General features: G+C 41.2%; 1 protein-coding gene across 8 annotated transcripts in view; it reads right to left on the reverse strand.

Moving 5' to 3' along the window:
* PMFBP1 (polyamine modulated factor 1 binding protein 1) overlaps positions 1-22,172 on the reverse strand; it is a 55,923-nt gene that overhangs the window by 27,783 nt on the left and 5,968 nt on the right. For 7 of the 8 annotated variants that reach the window (XR_001885426.1, XM_017871316.1, XM_017871317.1 and 4 more), the window contains exons 3-5: positions 20,579-20,731; positions 10,438-10,686; positions 6,868-7,089 (exon numbers count right to left, since the gene is read on the reverse strand). Coding sequence is in view for 7 of the 8 variants with exons in the window: in XM_017871316.1 (XP_017726805.1) it covers positions 6,868-7,089; positions 10,438-10,686; positions 20,579-20,731 (624 nt within the window). In the remaining variant the exon portion in view is untranslated. The remainder of the gene's footprint in view (positions 1-6,867; positions 7,090-10,437; positions 10,687-20,578; positions 20,732-22,172) is intronic. The other variant, XM_017871321.1, reaches the window with a different exon arrangement.

The raw sequence follows: 22,172 nt of genomic DNA on the forward strand, positions 1-22,172 counted from the left end.
GCATGGTGGCTCACGCCTGTCATCCCAGCACTTTGGGAGACCAAGGTAGGCGGATCACCTGAGGTCAGGAGTTCGAGGCCAGCCTGACCAACACAGAGAAACACCCGTCTCTACTAAAAATACAAAATTAGCTGGGCCTGGTGGCACATGCTTGTAATCCCAGCTACTTGGGAGTCTGAGGCAGGAGAATTGCTTGAACCTGGGAGGCAGAGGTTGCAGTGAGCTGAGATTGTCCCATTGCACTCCAGCCTGAGCAACAAGAGTGGAACTCCATCTAAAAAAAAAAAAAAAAAAAAAAATTAATAAAATTTAATGTATAAAAGATCCCATTTAAAAAACCAATAACAACTGAAATATGTCTAGGAATAAACATAGCAAGAAATACGTGAGGTCTACAGAGAAAAGTACAAAATCTTACTGAAGGACACACAAGAAAACTTGCATAAAAGTAGAAATATGTTATATTCCATAGGGCATGCTAATTTCCCCCAAATTCATACATAATTTGAAAGTCAGTCAACATAAATCTAAATTGCATTAAGAGAAGAAATAAACAAAAGGCCAAGAAAAAATGGAAAGTGTAGAAAAGTGAAGGAGGACCTGTCCTAACAGGATCTATTAAAACAAGCTACCAGTTAAAGTCACTAAAAAACTCTGACACTGGCACAGGAACTGGCAGAAAGATAAAAAGAATACAGAGTCCAGAGAAGGTCCCGTGTACAGAAGAACTGGTTTGTGAGCTGGTACCTGAACCAGTGTGGAAGGCCTGGGATGTTCAATAAATGGTTTTGGGACCACTGGATATCCATTTAAACAATAAAATTAGAGCCTTATGTCATTATACATATAAAATATATATTCCAGATGGACTAAAATAAAACATAAAATGCAAAATTATAAAAGTGCTAAAGAAAATACACAATAAACTTTTATAATCCTGAAGGCAGTGAAGGCCTTTCTAAGCAAGACATAAAACCTAGAATTTATAAAGGACTGACAGATTCAACTCCATAAAAATTAAAATATTCTGGCATTACATAATGGTAAAGGGATTGATGCAACAAGAAGAGCTAACTAGCATAAATATATATGTACCCAAGAGAGAAGCACCCAGATTCATAAAGCAAGTTCTTAGAGACCTACAAAGAGACTTAGACTCCCACACAATAATACTGGGAGACTTTAATACCCCCACTGTCAATATTAGACAGATCAACGAGACAGAAAATTAACAAGGATATCCAGGACTTGAACTCAGCTCTGCACCAAGTAGACCTAATAGACCTCTACAGAACTCTCCACCTCAAATCAACAGAATATACTTTCTTCTCAGCACCATATCACACTTATTCTAAAATTGACCACATAATTGGAAGTAAAACACTCCTCAGCAAATACAAAAGAACAGAAATCACAAGAAACTGTCTCTCAGACCACAGTGCAATTAAATTAGAACTCAGGATTAAGAAACTCACTTAAAACCACACAACTACATAGAAACTGAACAACTTGCTCCTGAATGACTACTGGGTAAGTAACGAAATGAAGGCAGAAATAAAGATGTTTTTTAAAACCAATGAGAACAAAAACATAACATACCAGAATCTCTGGGACACATTTAAAGCAGTGTGTAGAGGGAAATTTATAGCACTAAATCCCACAAGAGAAAGCAAGAAAGATCTAAAATCGACGCCCTAACATCACAATTAAAAGAACTAGAGAAGTAAGAGCAAACAAATTCAAAAGTTAGCAGAAGACAAGAAATAACTAAGATCAGAGCAGAACCGAAGGAGGTAAGAGACACAAAAAAACCCTAAAAAAAAATTAGTGAATCCAGGAGCTGGATTTTTGAAAAGATCAACAAAATACATAGACCGCTAGCCAGACTAATTAAGAAGAAAAGAGAGAAGAATTAAATAGACGCAATAAAAAATGATAAAGGGGATATTACCACCGATCCCACAGAAATACAAACTACCATCAGATAATACTATAAACACCTCTATACAAATAAACTAGAAAATCTAGAAGAAACGGATAAATTCCTGGACACATACACCCTCCTAAGACTAAATCAGGAAGAAGTTGAATCTTTGAATAGACCAATAACAGGTTCTAAAATTGAAGCAATAATTAATAGCCTGCCAACCAAAACAAGTTCAGGACCAGATGGATTCACAGCTGAATTCTACCAGAGGTACAAAGAGGAGCTGGTACCAGTCCTTCTGAAACTATTCCAATCAATAGTAAAAGAAGGAATCCTCCCTAACTCATTTTATGAGGCCAGCATCATCCTGATACCAAAACCTGGCAGAGACAACAAAAAAACAGAATGTTAGACCAATATCCCTGATGAACATCGAGGAGAAAATCCTCAATAAAATACTGGCAAACCGAATCCAGCAGCACATCGAAAAGCTTATCCACCATGATCAAGTCAGCTTCATCCTTGGGATGCAAGAGTGGTTCAACACATGCAAATCAATAAATGTAATCCATCACATAAACAGAACCAATGACAAAAAGCACATGATTACCTCAGTAGATGCAGAAAAGGCCTTCAACAAAATTCAACAGCCCTTCACGCTAAAAACTCTCAATAAACTAGGTATTGATGGAACATATCTCAAAATAATAAGAGCTATTTATGACAAACCCACAGCCAATATCATACTGAATGGGCAAAACCTGGAAGCAGTCCCTTTGAAATCCAGCACAAGACAAGGATGCCCTCTCTCACCACTCCTATTCAATACAGTACTGGAAGTTTTGGCCAGGGCAATCAGGCAAGAGAAAGAAATAAAGGATATTCAATTAGGAAAAGAGGAAGTCAAATTGTCTCTGTTTGCAGATGACATGGTCGTATATTTAGAAAACCTCAGTGTCTTAGCCCAAAATCTCCTTAAGCTGATAAGCAACTTCAGCAAAATCTCAGGATACAAAATCAGTGTGCAAAAATCACAAGCATTCCTATACACCAATAACAGACGAACAGAGAGCCAAATCATGAGAGAACTCCCACTCACAATTGCTACAAAGAGAATAAAATACCTAGGAATCCAACTTACAAGGGATGTGAAGGACTTCTTCAAGGAGAACTACAAACCACTGTTAAGGAAACAAAAGAGGACACAAACAAATGGAAGAACATTCCATGCTCATGGATAGGAAGAATCAATATCATGAAAATGGCCATACTGCCCAAAGAAATTTATAGATTCAATGCTATCCCCATCAAGCTACCACTGAGTTTATTCACAGAATTGGAAAAAACTACTTTAAATTTTATATGGAACCAAAAAACAGCCTGCATAGCCAAGACAATCCTAAGCAAAAAGAACAAAGCTGGAGGCATCATGGTACCTGACTTCAAACTATACTGCAAAGCTACAGCAACCAAACCAAAACAGCATGGTACTGGTACCAAAACAGATATATAGACCAATGGAACAGAACAGAGGCCTCAGAAATAACACCACACATATACAATCCTCTAATCTTTGACAAACCTGACAAAAACAAGCAATGGGGAAAGGATTCCCTATTTAACAAATGGTGCTGGGAAAACTGGCTAGCCATATGCAGAGAGCTGTAACTGGATCCCTTCCTTATATCTTATACAAAAATTAACTCTCTCAGGATGAATTAAAGACTTAAATGTAAGACCTAAAACCATATAAACTCTAGAAGAAATCCTAGGCAATACCATTCAGGACATAGGCATGGGTAAAGACTTCATGACTAAAACACCAAAAGCAATGGCAAGTAAAGCCAAAATAGACAAATGGGATCTAATTAAACTAAAGTGCTTCTGCACAGCAAAAGAAACTATCAGTGGAGTGTACAGGCAACCTACAGATTGGGAGAAAATGTTTGCAAGCTATCCATCTGACAAAGGGCTAATATCCAGAATCTACAAAGAACTTAAACAAATTTACAAGAAAGAAACAACCCCATCAAAAAATGGGCAAAGGATATGAACAGACACTTCTCAAAAGAAGACATTTATACAGCCAACAAACTTAGGAAAAAAAGCTCATTATCACTGGTCATTAGAGAAATGCAAATCAAAACCACCATGAGATACCATCTCATGCCAGTTAGAATGGTGATCATTAAAAAGTCAGGAAACAACAGATGCTGGAGAGGATGTAGAGAAATAGGAATGCTTTTACACTGTTGGTGGGAGTGTAAATTAGTTCAACCATTGTGGAAGACAGTGTGGCGATTCCTCAAGGAACTAGAACTAGAAATACATTTGACCCAGCAATCCCATTACTGGGTATATATCCAAAGGATTATAAATAATTCTACTATAAAGACACATGCACATGTATGTTTATTGGCACACTGTTCACAATAGCAAAGTCTTGGAACCAACTCAAATGCCCATCAATGTAGACTGGATAAAGAAAATGTGGCACATATACACCATGGAATACTATGCAGCCATAAATAAGGATGAGTTCATGTCCTTTGCAGGGACATGGATGAAACTAGAAACCATCATTCTCAGCAAAGTATCACAAGAAGAGAAAACCAAACACTGCATGTTCTCACTCATAAGTGGGAGTTGAACAATGAGAACACATGGATACAGGGCGGGGAACATCACACACCAGGGCCTGTCGGTGGGTGGGGGGCTGGAGGAGGGATAGCATTAGGAGAAATACCTAATGTAAACGACAAGTTGATGGTGCAGCAAGCCAGCATGGCACATGTTTGCCTGTGTAACAAACCTGTACGTTGTGAACATGTACCCCAGAACTTAAAGTATAATAATAATAAAAATTAAAATCTTCTGTATGGTGAAAAATACCACTAATAAAGTAAAATGAAAAGTTACAGACTGGGAGAAAGTATTTGCCACATACGTAATGAAGCATTATTACCTGTAATGTATTAAGAAGTTCCTATAAACCAATGCAAAAAAAGACTAACAACCCAGTAAAAAATGAGTTAACAAGTAATTCATGAAACAGAAATCCATATGACCAATATGCTTATGAATAGTGCTCAATACTTCATAAGTGTGGTGGAGACTGTGATGGGCTTTCCAGATCCCCTTTGGCAATGAAGGACTTACTGCCCTTTATGGGGATTGTGTAGGCTGAAGAAAACTGCTTTGCCCAAGGCCATGCATCTCTCCCTGCGGGGCCCACATCCCATAACTGTTGATGACATGGAGGCTTAAAGGCCAGCTCCCTTCCCTTCAATTTAGCAAGGCTCTGAGGTTCATCTAGCTGTGTGGGGTTGGCTGAGGCCTTTGTTGAGACTACATCACAGCTCAACTTCTTTCTTTGCCCAAGCTTGCTTTCCTCTCCTTCCTTTCACTGGTGTTAACACCAAGAGCTCTCCCTAAAAATGTCCTGCGCACTACTCTGTCTTCGAGCTGGCTTCCTGGGTAACTCAAACTGCAGCTATTAGAACTAAGGAAATGAAAATTGTAACCAGTCAACGTTTTCCCCATACCCATCAGCGTTTAGCACAACTTTAAAAGAATGAAAACATACCGTGTGGATGGGTGTGGGGAAATACACTCTCTTAATTATTGTTGGTAAAAGTGTAAACTGGTAGAACTTTTTGGTATACAATTTAGAAGTATCTTTAAACAATAAAACTAAGCATATCCTTTGACCCAGCAATCACACTTCAAGAATTATCCAAAAGAAATAAGGAAGTTAATTACAGCCTGTTTGTAAAAGAGAGGAAAAAACAAGTCAATAGGTAGTACATCCCTACTACAGAATACAAGGTAGTAAGTAAAATAAATTGTTAAGATGTGCATTTTAGGCTGGGCGCAGTGGCTCATGCCTGTAATCCTAGCACTTTGGCAGGCTGAGGTGGGTGGATCACATGAGGTCAGGAGTTTGAGACCAGCCTGGCTAGCATGGCAAAACCCTGTCTCTACTAAAAATACAAAAATTAGCTGCACATGGTGGCGTGTGACTGTGGTCCCAGATACTCTGGAGGCTGAGTCAGGAGAATCACTTGAACCTGGGAGATGGAGGCCTCAGTGAGCCGAGACTGTACCACTGTCTCAAAAAAAAAAAAAAAAAAAAAAAGGCATTTTGAAAGTAAGTTTTAAAACCACTTTGATAACCACTTAGGTAAAAATAACCTCCCACCCATTTATATATGTAACTGTATATAGCACAAGCCCCGAGAGGATTCTCAACACATGATTCAAGTAATTACCTAAGAAGAGGAGGAGAATGATGGGGAAGAGGTTGAAGGCAGACTTTCATATTTAATCTCTGTACTTCTGTCTAGAAAGCCTATAATAATTGTATTACTTGTGTAATTAAAAACAGCCGTTAAAAGAAAAAAGAAACAAACCAGGTGTTTTGACTCTTCTTTCCCATGTTTCATAGCTTTTTCCTCCTATTTGATCCTGAAGTTGTGGTTTGCATGAGCCTGTGGCCTAGCAGAGCCCCTGCTGGACCCCATGAGAACTAACAAAAGATTGGACATTGTTAGGGAGAGCTGTTGGTATTAACACCTGTGAAAGGAAGAGGAAGGAAGCAAGGTTGGGCAGAGGGAGATGAGCAGTGATGCAATCTCAACAAAGGCTCAGCCAACCCCACAGGGAACTGCGGGGCTGGAGCTTATTTGGTAATTCTCTTTTGGCATTATTTGAAGTGGTGGCTCTTTATATTAATTAAAGAGCCTCAAAGTTGTGAAGAAGTGATCTTACAGCGTATGTGAAAGCTGGGGGTTCAAAACCTGAGGGCTACAAAATCAAGGGCAGGAAATGACATTTGGGTTAAGGTTTGGGTTTCCAGTGGAGGAGGCTGGGACGGTCTGAGGGGACCACCTGGGAGCACGTCCACTTGCCTGGATTGAATGGCCTGGCTTAAGTCCTACCTGACCCATGATCCCGCCGAGCTCCCCCTGCAACATCTTCACTTGGTATTCTAGTAACTCGATGTTGCTCAGGGAAGACTGGTATTTATCCCTGTAGAGGCTTAAGCTCCTCTCTAGGGAGGCGATCTTGTCCCCGGCCAAGGCGAGTTGCTCCTGTGCCAAATGGAGCTTCTCCCCTGTGTTCTCGTTGTGATTTCCCATTTCCTCCTCATAAAGAATCACCTGTAGGTGTAGGAATAAATCCACATTGAGCCCATGGAAGGAAGCATGTAATGAGGAAAGGATGCAGTTGTAAGACTCCCTGCAGAGAAGTCTTGTATCTAAACCAGAAGACCAGATGAACAGAAGAGAGGCTGCACAGATCTAAAAGCTACAGTATGTAATGTCAAGATGTTAATGATCGGAAATAAAAAAAGGTGGCCTAGTTAGAGGTAAGCTCCTTCAAGGCAGGGACCATATCCATTTCCTATTCTGCCCAGCATGTGGTAGGAACTCAGTAAATACTTGCTAGTTGACTAAGAGGAATGAATTTTTATAGCTCTGTTTTTTTAAGGGCTTGAAATGCTGGTAGTTTTTCCTTTCCAGGCATTCTCTAGAAGTTGAACTTAGAAAATGTAGACTTCCTCCTGCACACAGGACGATGTCAACAAAGTTCCCAAGAGAGGTGGGGAACATGACCCAAAGTTCCTCTGGGATTTGCACAATCCTTATTTAGATTTATTTTCTTCCTCATCAAGTAATTAGTCAACCAACGGACAGATATTTATTGAAAGCTCATGAGCATTGTGTTAAGGGCAGAGGGGATATATACATATTAGACATATGCTCACCCCTCAAAGAATTTAAAACTTTCACAATCTTGGGGAGGTAAGAGTTAAAATGAATAAACAGCTGTAGGTAGTTGAGTGTGCTAAATCATATGACTAGAATCTGATGTGTTGAAGGAGTTAACAGCAGAAGAGTCATCAAGGATGACTTTATATTAGTTTAAATAATCCAGTGCAGAATGCTGATAGAACATGTTCCATTAGTTGAAGCTCATTATACTTGCTGCCTGTCATTTGAGATTCTTCTCAGGAAAGGATAACTTTGTGTAAGGTATCTACTATGTAAGGAGAAGAGGAGAGGAATATTTTATATCCAAATATTTGTAACCGAAGCTATCAGTGGCCAGCCCATATCCCCTGGGCACTTGCTATTTCTTTGCAAGCTAACCCATTCCCACTGCAAGCATATTCAACTCTGCCTGAGGACTTCTCTGATACCAGCAGCCCATTCAACCAGAGAGGGAAGACCAGGTAGGTTAGAAGTGCTGGGGAGTTAACACCCTCAGGAGCAGCCCTCAACCAGTGACTGGGGTGTGTTGGGTTCACTCTGAGGCATGTCCTACACTATCTGCCAGAGTTCCCCAGAGGGACCAAGCGAGCAGTCTGCTCAATACCAATGTTCTTTATGAGCTTCGGTCCTTCTTTGACTCACTTGCTCGTGTGCTTGCAGGAATCACCTCTGGAATTAGTTACTTGTATTTATATCCTTGTTTTAGGGTCTGCTGTTGAGTGAACCCAACCTTAGACAGAAGTTTGATGAGGCTGTGCAACAAGACATTGAGGGAACTTGGCAGAATGTCTAAAATAATTTTCTCAGTGCTTTCTCAGTTTGGGATCTTCGACAGTGACTGTTATTTGCTGAGTCCCATATCGATTCTCCCGCTCTTGCTTAGTAATTGAGCCTTGACTGTACTGGGGGCAGCAATGCGCCTCCTAAAACACCACATTTCCTAGGCTTCCTAGAAAGTAGCTGTTGCCGCATGACTAATTCTGGCCAGTGATATTTAAGTGAAGGTGTTGTGGCTTCCAGAAAGTGTCCTTCAAAGGAGGGGAGTGTGCCTTTCTTTTCCACCCTTGTCACCTGGTCCCCTGCCCATTTATTTGGATTATTTGGAACAAGGATGTGGCCGAGTATGGTGGCTCACGCCTGTAATCCCAGCACTTTGGGAGGCCAAGATGGGTGGATCACCTGAGGTCAGGAGTTCAAGACCAGCCTGGCCAACATGGTGAAACCCCGTCTCTACTAAAATACAAAATTAGCCAGGCGTGGTGGCAGGTGCCTGTAATCCCAGCTACTCAGGAGGCTGAAGCAGGAGAGTCACTTGAACTTGGGAGGCGGAGGTTGCAGTGAGCGGAGATTGGGCCAATGTACCCCAGCCTGGGCAACAGAGTGAGACTTCGTCTCAAAAAAAAAAAAAAAAAAAAAAAAAAGGATGTGACGGTTGGAGCTCCAGGAGGCACCTCAGGTGACTTAGAGAATGGAAGCCCTGAGCTGATGATGGTGGAACCCAAGGATAGACCCTTAGACCTGATGACACATGCAGTTGCCATAACAGCAACAGACCACCTGTCTCTGACCTTTTTAAATATGACACAGAAATAAACTAGCTTATTTATTTTCTGTTACATGCTGCTAAACAGAATCCTAACTCATTCAAGGTCGCTTGATCCAGGCTGGACCCTTTTGTTTAAGTTGTACTGAACCAGTAAGTTTTAACACAGCCTTGCACTGTCTTTTTAAAACTATGTGTGTGTGCACAGGCTTAGTCACAGATTATATTTGTAGGGTTAGAATAACCTTTCTTTGTTCCTCCCACTCTCAATTCTTTTCAGCAAATTTTCATTAGGTGACAATATTCCCTTTTAAAAGTTTATGGTCTTTAAGGTCGTTCCTAAAGTCCTTAAATTTAGTCCTTAAGCAACAGCACCATCCAAAACACTCTTTGAATTTTTTTTTTCTTCTCTGTCCTTCCAATAGAACCTAACTCCTTGAAATTTTATCTTTAAATCTAAAGAAAGAAAATGCCAGGAGAAATCCCAGGATGGAAGAGTATGTCTGTCCCATCACTTAGAACCCACGGTTTACTGCAGCTAGTGCTATCACTGCTCAAGTGGTTTTAGTGCTGCAGCTTTGGGTCCTTGGAATTTACCTGGGATTCTGCAGGGATGCTACTCTTTGGCTTAGAAAATACCACCCTGGAACATGAATGGGAATTAATGCCCTGAATATACTTAAGTGAAGTCTATATGATCTAAAACTCCAGTCTGAAAAAATTACCTGGTACTCTCAATGATTGACTCCTAGTCAACGTCTGGTTATCTTATCTAGTGTGCAGGTGCCAGGAATTTATATATTATCAAGACCTTATTTTTCTAAAAATGGTGGATTTAATGGACCTTATACCTCTTTTATAACCCTCAGAGACCTACAGTCTTTTGCATTTAAATTGCAGTGGTAATAGAATGGAGAAGATGGACTTATACACACACACACACACACACACACACACTCCACATATTCCACATGCATGAATACTGGAGCTCTCACCCAGTTACACCATTCAGTTTAGTTTCCTTCTGCTCAGCTTCAAAAAGATCAAGAATTAAAGGGGAAAGTTTATAAAACCTGCTTGAGATGTTGCAAAGCTCTCCTAAGTCCAACATCTGCTTTCTAGTGGGCTTGGTGTGATTTCTGCAGGTACCTAAGAATGTGGGGGTATTTCCATGGTTAATCTTTCTATACCTCATCTTCTTTCAGTTTGCAGTGATGGTGCAGAAGAACCAGGTCAGAAGTCTGCTTTTCTAGGATGGACTGATACTGGCGGAGAGAACAGTAAGAAGTCTGCAACTCCTCTGTGCGAAACTCCAGTTCTTGTTGAAGGGCCAGCAATTTTTTCTTCAGTTGCTGGAGTTGCCTCAGATGACACTGTTTACTGGACCCAAATTCCATCTCTGACTCCTCGAATGCTAATGCCTGTGCTTGCTTCTTGTTCTACAATAGAGACAGGACATACAGAAAAGGCTTTAGGCCATCACTCAGGATGTATATTCGTTCCAGGATTGTTTTCATTTGTTCAGTCATTCACATCCATCTATCCACCTTTTTATCTCTTCATCTACAGAGAACTTCCCACTCTATTCACAAGGAAATGTATCACTTAGTATTCCCACTCAGTAAGACAAATTCAATAGAAGAAAAAAAAATGGTTCTTATCCACCAAAATCTTATTATTTAGGTCAGAAGAAAAAAATATACACATAAAGGACCTAGAGAGATATGTGTAATAATATGCTCAGGTGTTGCCTTCCCATATAAAGATAACACTAGTGACTTGGAAGGAAATGGATTTCTGGCCATGGTTCTTGGACTAAACTTGGTATTAAAAACACCTGGGTAAAGGAGCATTACATTGAGTCAATGGTGAGTTCTTGGGGATTTTGAAATGCTGAAAAATGAGAGCCAGAGATATTGTTCAGGTACATCTGGGCACTGACTCTGTCTCCTTCTCCTGAATCTTATCTACATTTTCGTTCCTACATTTTCGTTCATTCATTCTTCATTCATTCACTCACTTAATAGACACAGGCGAAGCACCCCCGTTGTACCAGGTATTCTTCTGGTAGGACACATCCCTGTGTTGCTGATGCTTCTATATTTGCTATATTTTCCAGCATCCCTTATGACAATGACATGTGAGGGAAAGGTGGATAAAGAGGGTAGCCTGTGGGCAGTCCTTAGCATCCAACCCTGCTTATTCTCCTCCTGTTCATTCTTTAAGATTCTGTTTAAAACCTGCTCTCCTTCCTGTTTTTTCCCTGCAAAGTTGTCTTTGCACCAGTACCACAGACTTTGCTAGCATGTCCTTAATGTGGTATTCTGTATTCTGTCTGTAATTATTTCTGTGCATTTTAACTTCTAATTAGATTATAAACTCCTGGAGGGCAGGGCCATGTCTGCTCTTATGGGGCCTAGATTATAGATTCATACATACCTATGTATTGAATGAAAGAAATGAAAATAGAGTCCAAGAAATCTCATTGGCTTCCAAGGGTTTGAGCCTGTGGCGTTGACCTCATTAACAGAGTACTTCTAATACAGTGGCTTTCCAATTTTTAAATTAACTTTTTGAAAACAGATTTATTGAGGTATACTTTGCATATCATGAAATGCAACCATTGTTAAGTGTGCAATTCAATGACTTGTAATAAACTTATAGAATTGTGTGACCATCATTACAATCCAGTTTTAGAACATTTCTATCAACCCCCCAAATTTCCTCATGCCCATTTTCAGTCACTCCTGCTCCTTCCTCCAGCTCCAGGCAACCACAAATCTGCTTTCTGCCTCTATGGATTTTCTGCTTTTTCTAGATGTTTCACATATGGAATTGTATAATATGTCATTTTTTGGCTTCTTTAATTTAGCATATATATATATTTTTAAATTTTGAGACAGAGTCTCTGTCACCTGTGCTGGAGTGTAGTGGTGTGATCTTGGCTCGCTGCAACCTCCACCTCCCTGGTTCAAGTGATTCTCATGCCTCAGTCTCCCGAATAGCTGGAATTACAGGCATGCACCACCACACCCAGCTAGTTTTTGTATTTTTAGTAGAGATGGAGTTTTGCCATGCTGGCCAGTTTGGTCTCGAACTCCTAAGCTCATGTGATCTGCCCGCCTTGACCTCCCAAAGTGCTGGGATTACAGGTGTGAGTCACTGTGCCTGGCTGCATAATATTTTTGAGGTTCGTCCAGTTTGCAGCAAGAATCAGTATTTGAGGCTGGGCGTGTGGCTCATGCCAGCACTTTGGGAGGCCGAGGCAGGTGGATCACGAGGTCAGGAGATTGAGACCATCCTGGCTAACACAGTGAAACCCTGTCCCTACTAAAAATATAAAAAAAATTAGCCAGGCTTGGTGGCGGGCGCCTGTAGTTCCAGCTACTCAGGAGGCTGAGGCAGGAGAATGGCGTGAACCCCCGAGGCAGAGCTTGCAGTGAGCTGAGATCACGCCACTGCACTCCAGCCTGGGTGACAGAGTGAGACTCTGTCTCATTTGGTTTATCTGTTCACCAGTTGATGGATATTTGGGTTATTTAAGTTTTTGGCAATTATGAATACTGCTGCTATGAACATTAACCATACTAGCCTTTGTGTGGGTATGATATTTTCATTTAATTAATGTGCTCAGCAAATAATGTGGTACACCTACTATATCCAGAACTACACTAGGTAATGGGGATATAGCATTATATAAAACAGACAAATCCCAACTTGAACTACACTAGGTAATGGGGATATAGCATTATATAAAACAGACAAATCCCAACTTTGTGGAGTTTGCATCTAATATGGGGAGAGAGAAAACTAAGCAAGTATATATGTAGTATATTAGAAGGACAAAATGCAATAGGGGAGAGTGAAACAGAGGAGGAAGATGAGGAATGCCAAGATGGAGGAGGTTATATTTTTGAATTAAATGTTTGCATGGAGGACCAAATTGAGAAGCTACATTTAACCCAAAACTTGAAGGAGGCAAAAGAAGGCATCTGGAATGCTCTAGGGAGAGATGGCCCTGGAGGTGGAGGCATGCCTGGTGATATTTGAGGAGCCCCAGGGGTTGCAGCCACTTTTTTTTCTGGCTGGAGCAGAGATAGTAAGGGGAAAAGTTGTATCTGATGGAGTGAGATAGGAAAAGAAGGTGAGGTCTTTAGGACTGTATAGCCATTCTCGAGACTTTACCTTCTTTCAGGGAGATGAAAGACCTTTGGAGGGTACTGAGCAGAGGAGCAGCATGATCTCCCTGAGCTTTTATGAAGGACACAATGGCTGTTTATCGGAAATCAACTCTAGGCAGGCAAAGACAGAAGCAGAAAGACCAGGTAGGAGGCTACTGCAATAATCCAGACAAAGGATGATGGTGTGGACCAAGACGGTAGCAATGGAGGGTGTGAGAAGTGGTTGGGTTCTAGATGTATCTTGAAATGACAGGACACAGGATTTGCTGCTGGGTTACAGGTTGGATGATGGGACATGATGGTCATCCATAACAGATGATGCCAGGGTTTTGGTCTGAGTAACTGGGGAGATGGAATTTTAATGAGATTAATTCAGTAAGAGCTGGAACCTGAAAGACAAAAAACCTCTACTGAGAGTGGTGATGGCAGCACAGAGAAGGTAAAGGAGGCTCAACCCAGTCCAGAACCAGAAAGATGATAGCTGATTGTGTCAGTACAATCCAAATGACCCTGTCCAAGCTCTACTGGAAGTGTCTCATCCTAAGTGCCTCAGAATTGAGAAGACAGACAGAGAAAATGGACCCACTGTGGTCACCAGGCAAAAGAAATCCTAGGCAAAGACATGCTGAATACTTGGCCTGAATCCAGTGTATGTGACTGGGGGAAAGTTGATGAGACCTCTTTTCTAAGCTGAACAAAGCTAAATTTTGTATTTACTTTGTGTAGCTATAATTGCCAGCATTTATATTAAATGTTGGTGTTTAGGGCTTTCATTCTTTTCAAGATAAGAACACTGCTAGTCTCACAACTCATCTGTGAATGAGGTCTGGAGAGAAGAGAGTTGGGAGTAGCGTGTGTGGTGTGCTCACGTGTGCGTGTACGTGCACATGCACGGATACAGGGGCTTCTGAAGAGCCTGAGTCCTCCTTCTTATACAGTAAGTTAACAGGGTGGGGAGCTACCTGGAAAAAACATGATCACAAATAAGTACTTAACGTGGATAGAATTAATGCAAAGGAGTGAGCATTCTGGGGTAGGGTTAATTCAGAAGGGCTTGTTTTAGTATATATCCAATAAAATTCTTATCAGGCCAGGCATGGTGGCTCACCCCTATAATCCCAGCACTTTGGGAGGCCAAAGTGGGTGGATGGCTTGAAATGAGGAGTTCAAGACCAGCCTGGGCAACATAGCGAGACCCCCATCACTACAAAAAATAAAAAAATTAGCCATGCATGTTGGCACGTGCCTGTAGTCCCAGCTACTTGAGAGGCTGAGGCGAGAGAATCACTTGAGCTCTGGAGTTTGAGGCTGCAGTGAGCTACGATCACACCACTGCACTCCAGCCTGGGCAACAGAGCAAGATACTGTCTCAAAAAAAATCTTTATCAGATTTTGCCAAAATCCTTTTTATTTTGCTTCGTAAGCATCTGTCCACTGCTGAGTGTGTATAACCCTGCTGAAAACTAACCGTGGTCTCCTGTTGCATATTCATTCTTTGCTTCTCTTTCCTTCCACATCCCTATTTTTTCTTCACTGCCCAGAAGAATGAGAGAAATGCTCTTCTTTTAAAAGAAGTCAAACTCTCTCTCTCTTTAGGGCTTCCCCTCTAGTACCTGGTACCCCCATCTATACTTAGGTGTGTTTAGAATTGCTCTTTGGCCTTAAAGCTTCCTGTGGGAAATAAATGTCTTTTCCTAAATGATGTGTATAAAGCTTAGCAGTCTGGCAGGGATACTGGTGAGATGTCAATGCTTAATCTTCCCCAGAGGTCATCTTGAATCTTCTGGGTTTAATTTTGGTCTGAGGCAACATGATGGGCTAGCCAGATGATGAAAGTTCATGCAACTCTTCCAGTACAGGACAAATATAGCACCCAATCTAATTTGCCTGGTTATAAAGATCCAAGGACTGCTTCTATCTGCAGAGAAACTAGAGTTCTTTGGATAGGAATTTTAAATATTTGCACACTATAGATATCAATGGGTTTAGAGGAATCAAATTTCAAAGACTTGGAGAAATGCCTAGACTTATTTGAGACCTATTAAATTTCTACTTATTTATCCTTATGCATTCAAAAGTTTATTTTTCTAAATTCTAAAGGAATAGAAAATGACACACTATGGATTAAGCCTACACTTCACTTACAAATGTGCTGAAGAGCAGTATCTCAAAGGCACCAACTTATTTCCTATTGCTTCTTTGTCTTCTTTTTTTTAAACATTCTTTCTAATGAAGACGCAGATATTTTATTAGAGTCTTCTTTGACTTTTAAACTGAGATCTGAAGAAAATAAGCATGTTGAAAGACTAGTTCTTACAGAGGTGAGACTGGTTCTTAAAATGACCATCTGGAGTGAGATGTGATTCTGGAGGCCATCTGGTCTACCAGGTTTCTCAGCTGGATTTCTATCCAGGTCTCAGCTGCTTGAAAAGATGGGGACTGCTGGCTGTCCATAGGAACCTGTTCCCATATTTAGTCAACCTTTCAGCCCTACTTGTGGTCAAAGAGATTATAGCTATTGCTCCTTCCTTGCCTATGTGGCCACTTGATCACAGAAGGAAATTAATTGGCCTGGCATGATTTGCCTTTTGAAAAGTCACGTTGGTTTCCACCCAATACTTTGTGCTTTTCAAGTTGATGCTAATTGATTGATGTTAAGTTCTGTATTTTCCTTGTACTGAAGTTAAGCTGACAGGTCTATAATTACAAGGATTGTCCTTTTTCCCTTTTTAAAAAGATGAGCACTTCATTTACCCTTTTTCAGTCTACAGGGACTTTCTTTATCCTTTTGAGTTCTCAAAAATAATCACTAGCAGCTATGTAATAACACCTGCCAATTCCTTAAGTACTCTTCGAAGTATGTCATCAGGCCCTGCTGATTTGCCTAAAGCTGGCTTTTCAAAATACTTTTTAACCATTTTGTTCCCTGTTCTAGTTTGCGCTGACTAGGTTGGCATTGTTCTGATAACTGAATCCCTAATGATTTTTTTTTTTTTCATTTAAGAACCAAAAGTCTCACTATCTTTTTTTAATGGAGATTTTTTTCTTTATTGAGAAACTTAAGACTTGGATACATCAAACTGAATTAATTTCCTGGGGAGGGGACCAAAATCCACAATAGAAAAAAGAAGTTAACACTGTCTGGGCCACAGCAGAACCAGAGAATACATTTGTATAGCTGAAAAATTCTAAGTGCTTCATATTTGACCTTTTGATACAGCATGATCTATTAAATTTGTGATAGGTATTCTTGGTGTTCAGGTCCATAGAACAACATAGGAAGTCTGCAAACTTTCAGCTGAATTGCATGAGGGGTTATTTGGCTTTTGAATCAGTTTCTCCTTGTTCACGAGGTAGCAGCAGCAACCATTAGCACAGATGAGGACTAACTTACTTTTTCAGTCATTGTCATGAACTTCTTTTCCTAACTTTGAGGTGAGCTATTTCCTTTGAACTCTAGTTTAGCCTTATATCACTGGATAGGTTTATCTGCTTTTTTTTTTTTTTTTTTTTTTTTTTGAGATGGAGTCTCACTGTGTTGTTGAGGCTGGAGTGAAGTGGCATGCTCTCAGCTCACTGCAACCTCTGTGCCCTGGATTCAAGCACTTCTCCTGCCTCAGCCTCCCGAGTGGCTGGAATTATAGGCGCCTGCTACCATTCCTGGCTAAGTTTTGCATTTTTAGTAGAGACGGGGTTTCGCCATGTTGGCCAGGCTGGTCTCGAACTCCTGACCTCAGGTGATCCACCCGCCTCAGCCTCCCAAAGGGCTGGGATTACAGGCGTGAGCCACCGCGCCCGGACTTATCTCTTACTTTTTATGTCTTCTACAAATTGCATTTCTTGTACTTCCTTGTACTAGTAGAACAGAGAACTGTATGTTTAAGAGACATGAATTTTAGATGCATCTTTCTGATGTTGATATTCTTCTCACTAGTGACTTCTGCTTGCCTGAGATTCACTTAAAAAAAAAGTAGTTTAGAATAATTTTGATTTACAGAAAATTGCAAAAGTAGCCCAGAGAGTTCCCATATGTTCTTCATACAGCTTTCCCTAAGGCAAACTTCTTAAATAACTGGGTACATTTGTCTAAACTAAGAAATTAATGTTCGAAGATTACTATGAACTATACTTTATTGGATTTCACCAGTTTTTCCACTAATGTGTTTTCTCTGTTCCAATATCTAATCCAGGATTTCACATTGCATTTAGAAGATTCAGTGAAATATTTTTTTTCCATTCCCAATGATTCAAAATGATACTGTGTAATAATGTCCATCAAGATTCTACTAACTTTACATCTTCAACAAATTACTTTTATCCGCAGGAATCAAACTCGCCTTATATAGCTTTATGCTAAAAATAGTGTCCTCTGTACACTTCAAAGATGAGTTTGGCAATCTGAGCTCTACTGAATATCAGGGCATGCACCCTATGCCACCATCAGGGAATGGAGCCTGGGAAAATTGCTCAAAAGGCCCTTTCTTTTCTGGTTTGATAATTTTATTATGATATCTTTGTTGTTCTTTTCTCCTTTCACTTTAATTGAGATTCTCTTTTGATTCCTGGGCAGGCCCAGGACTATGGTGAGGCAAGTGAGATGCAAATTTTAAGGAGGCACTCAGTCTCAAGGTGGAGCACATGCAGGTTGGCACCTGAAGAGCTTGTGCCCATGAATTTTGCACCTTAGCCACCCCATTTGCTTCACCCTATTTCCTGCTCTGTTCCTGGGATTGGGAGCATAACATAGTTTTGATTTGCAAGGTCATATCACTCACCCCTTCGCTGCCACTCCTTTTATTATACATAACATCTAATGTAATATTTTAATCTTTTTGCATAATTGTGGTCATAAACTCTGATCTCCTGCTTGTTTCCCCAGCTCCTTGTTAGAGAGTAGTCAGAATTTCAGAAAGTCCTGGTTTCCCTTTTGTTCCCATATTACATTTCCATGTGGAAGGCAGATCTTAAAGGGATTTTCTGGGCGGATGAGTGTAAGTCTACATCTAATTGTGTATTTGTATGCATAGTCTGCTATTTAAATTCTGCACTAAGTGCTAGGGGAAAAAAGAGCCCGCTTTAAAGCTTGTTTCAAGCTGTTAGACCTTCTTCTGGGCAATTAGAATAATAAAATGCAATTTAATACCTTTCTCCTTTCCAAGTTGCCAGGTACATTTATAAGCCACATGGCTTTTCCTGACTGGGGGAATAAGTAAACTCATGACAGCAATGGTGAAAATATCCTAAAATGTTAATATTTAGAAAGAAGTAAATTATGATAATCTTCTTCCTGAGATCCATTTAGGAAACCAGTGGATTTTTCTCTATTTGTGACTTCCTGAGGAAAGCAATGCTTAGAAGATGAAGTAGAAATGCTTTGTTGGTAGTATTTCTAGGGCATTGCAGAGGAACAATTTGTGGTTTCAATAGTGAGGTGGTAAGTTCTGGGAGAACTCTTATAGACGCAATGAAAAGAGGCCAGATCCTTGACCACAAACAGTGAAGAACACGGTGGTGGCTTCACAGCCTCCCAGAGGCTAACTTTGGGTGTCCAGCAACAGGTCTGTGCAGCCAGGACCTGCTTTCTGTTTACCAAGAACTCAAGTCACTAAATGGAAATGAAGACCACAAGTAAAGAATTCTTGGAAACCCAAAATGTTCAGAGAACTGTGGGAAAATATCTCCCAGCTGGCTCCCCAGCTTGTGTGGATAAATTTAGAGACTGACTTAAAGACCTTAGATTTAGAGCTTCCAAAGAAAGCAAACCTCAGGCTGAAATGAAATTACCTCAGCTGATGAACAGCCTAGACTCTAGGTAAGTATTAGTCCAAAATCAGTCTCAAGAAAGATGCTCATGCCAGGAGGTCTGCATGTTCACACATGCGTAGGATCAGTGCTACTGAGTGTCTTGGCTTGGGCAGCCCTGAAAGCAGGCTCTGTGACAAGGAACTGAGGGTCAAGTAGTAGTTGATGTGGGAGGTGGTCTTAGTAAACTCTGGCTGGGGAGTGGGAGACTGAAGGAAGGGAAGGAAGCAGATAAAAGGTGTGTCCACTCATTGATTGATGGGCATTTGGCTGGTTCCATATTTTTGCAGGTGGTGTATATATACAATGGAATACTACTTAGCCATAAAAAGGAATGAATTAATGGCATTCGCAGCAACTTGGATGGAATTGGAGACTATTATTCTAAGTGAAGTAACTCAGGAATGGGAAACCAAACATCATATGTTCTCACTTATAAGTGGGAGCTATGCTATGAGGATGCAAAAGCATAAGAGTGAAACAATGAACTTTGGGGACTCTGGGGAAGGGTTGGGGGATGGTGAGGGATAAAAGACTACAAATTGGATTCAGTGTATATTGCTTGGGTGATGGGTGCACCAAAATCTCACAAATCACCGCTAAAGAACTTACGTAACAACAACAACAACAACAACAACAACAACACTGGGTTAAAAAAAAAAAGTGTGTCATCAAGTCAGGTACCACTGTGAGCAACTGGGCTCAGGTGCATTGAGGAAGTCTGTGAGACAGCATGCCTCGGGTTACCTCTGACGAGGGAGAAAGGAAGGTGGGAGATGTAATCTACCATCTCCTCATCTGACATTGCTTGAAGGTTGCTTCTAGAGGCATTCACTCTTGAGAAACTGAGCTTGTCCTATTATCAGTTTCCTGCATCCAGAAGAAAAGCTTACAGGCAGTAAGACACAGGTGCAGCAATAAATATCCCTTGCTATCCCGATGCACACTGATACCTTGGAGCAGGTGCGATGGTTTTTATTTTCATGGTTGACTTAGAAGTTTGTCTGAGATCCATAGCAGATGCTGCTCCCCTTGTATCACTATGATCTGATATTTTCAGGGCAACGGGCTGTAAATACAGGTGTGAAAGGCCCGATAAGGAAAACATTGTGCCTAGGATGTACATGACCTTGGAGATAGATGGAAAAATCCTGAAGGCAGGAATGGCATTTTCCGTGTGTGTGTGTGTGTTGGGGTGTGCGTGTTTAATTCTCTTAATTCTCTCTCATTGCTTGCTCAATAAGTACTCTTGAATGAACAGTGGAAGAACTTTCTATTATTCCCGCCCAAAGGAACAGAGGCAGGAGTCGAGGGAGCAGGGGTGAGCGGCCGCTGCCAAGTCCCTTACGTGGCTGCTGTTCATTGCCTCCTCCATGCAGAGCTGATTGTCCTGCAAGGTCTTCCTCTGTCTCTTGCAGACATCGTGCAGATTCTTGATGTCAACTTGCAGGCTTAACAGCTTGCTGTTCAGGCTGCTCACTTCTCTGTCTCTCTCCCCCGCCTAGGCAGCCAGAAAAACAAAAGCATCAATTATAAGCTATCAAGAAAGTGCTTGCTTTCGTTCACTTAACAGGTTGACAGAGACTTGAAATTTGCTGGAAATTTGTCCATCAACCGTTAGCTGTTATTACTCATCCTGTGTGACATTTACACAGTTTCCAATTGCCAGGTGTCTGAGCGCTCTGTGTTATTCAGACAATTACTGATTTATATTAATTAATCTTCACCACACTGCTGAGGGTGCACCACAGACAATTCCCCTGTTTTTCAAGAGGAAGTCAGTGCCTAGAATAATTCTAGGCACCTAGTGGACTGTCTATAAATATTAATGGCTCTGCCACTGATGAACATATTGAGATGTCAAATGAACTTGTCAAGACAAGTATAGTGAATCCATGATGGGCTTGATATGGGATTCTGAAGTCTCTTACCTTTCTCTTCTACCCACTAGACTACCAAAAGATCTCCCTCACCTATAAACCCAGTGCTTTTCTTTTTTTTTTGAGACGGAGTCTCGCTTTGTCACCCAGGCTGGAGTGCAGTGGCACAATCTTTGCTCACTGCAAGCTCCGCCTCCCGGGTTCATGCCATTCTCCTGCCTCAGCCTCCTGAGTATCTGGGACTACAAGCACCCGCCACCACTCCAGGCTAATTTTTTTTATGTTTTCAGTAGAGATGGGGTTTCACCATGTTAGCCAGCATGGTCATGATCTCCTGACCTCGTGATCTGCCCACCTCGGCCTCCCAAAAGTGCTTTTCTTTAGAGGCATTCACAATGGGAATAAAAGTGAGATCCCTGGGCTGGTGGCTAAGTTCTGTCTTTGATTATGAGTGAAAAGAATTAGCTAATTGTTGCTAGATGGGGATGGAAAGTAGTGATTGAGATATAAATAGAGTGTGTGGGGCATAGTAACTTGGGTGGGGGTGCGGGTGCAGAGCTGCTGTAGGAGGGTGGGGCTTTATCACACCAGGATGCCACCTCCACTCCCAGAGTTGTGGGTGGTAATGGTGTGAAAAGGAATGAGGAAGAAGTCCTGTGTGAACCTGTGTAGTGCTTCAGTTCTGTCACTGTGCCGGTTTTCTACAACGCTCATGAGCACAGGTGTTACTGGTGCTGAGTTTCAAATCTAGGAACTGAGGCTGTTTCTTTCATGGTAAGTACATGGTTTGGCTCTGTGTCCCCACCCACATCTCATCTCAAATTGTAATCCTCACGTGTTGAGGGAGGGACCTGGTGGGAGGTGATTGGGTCATGGGGGTGGTTTCTCCCATGCTGTTCTTACAATAGTGAGTGAGTTCTTACAAGTTTAAAAGTGTGGCCCTTCCCCTCACTGTCTCTCTCCTGCTGCCAGCCATGTAAGATGTGCCTTGCTTCCCCTTTGCCTTCTGCTATGATTGTTAAGTTTCCTGAGGCCTCCCCAGCTATGTGGAACTGTGAATCA

Source organism: Rhinopithecus bieti, unplaced genomic scaffold (genome assembly GCF_001698545.2).
Source record: "Rhinopithecus bieti isolate Rb0 unplaced genomic scaffold, ASM169854v2 scaffold_6506, whole genome shotgun sequence".
In the NCBI taxonomy this organism is placed as follows: Eukaryota; Metazoa; Chordata; class Mammalia; order Primates; family Cercopithecidae; genus Rhinopithecus; species Rhinopithecus bieti.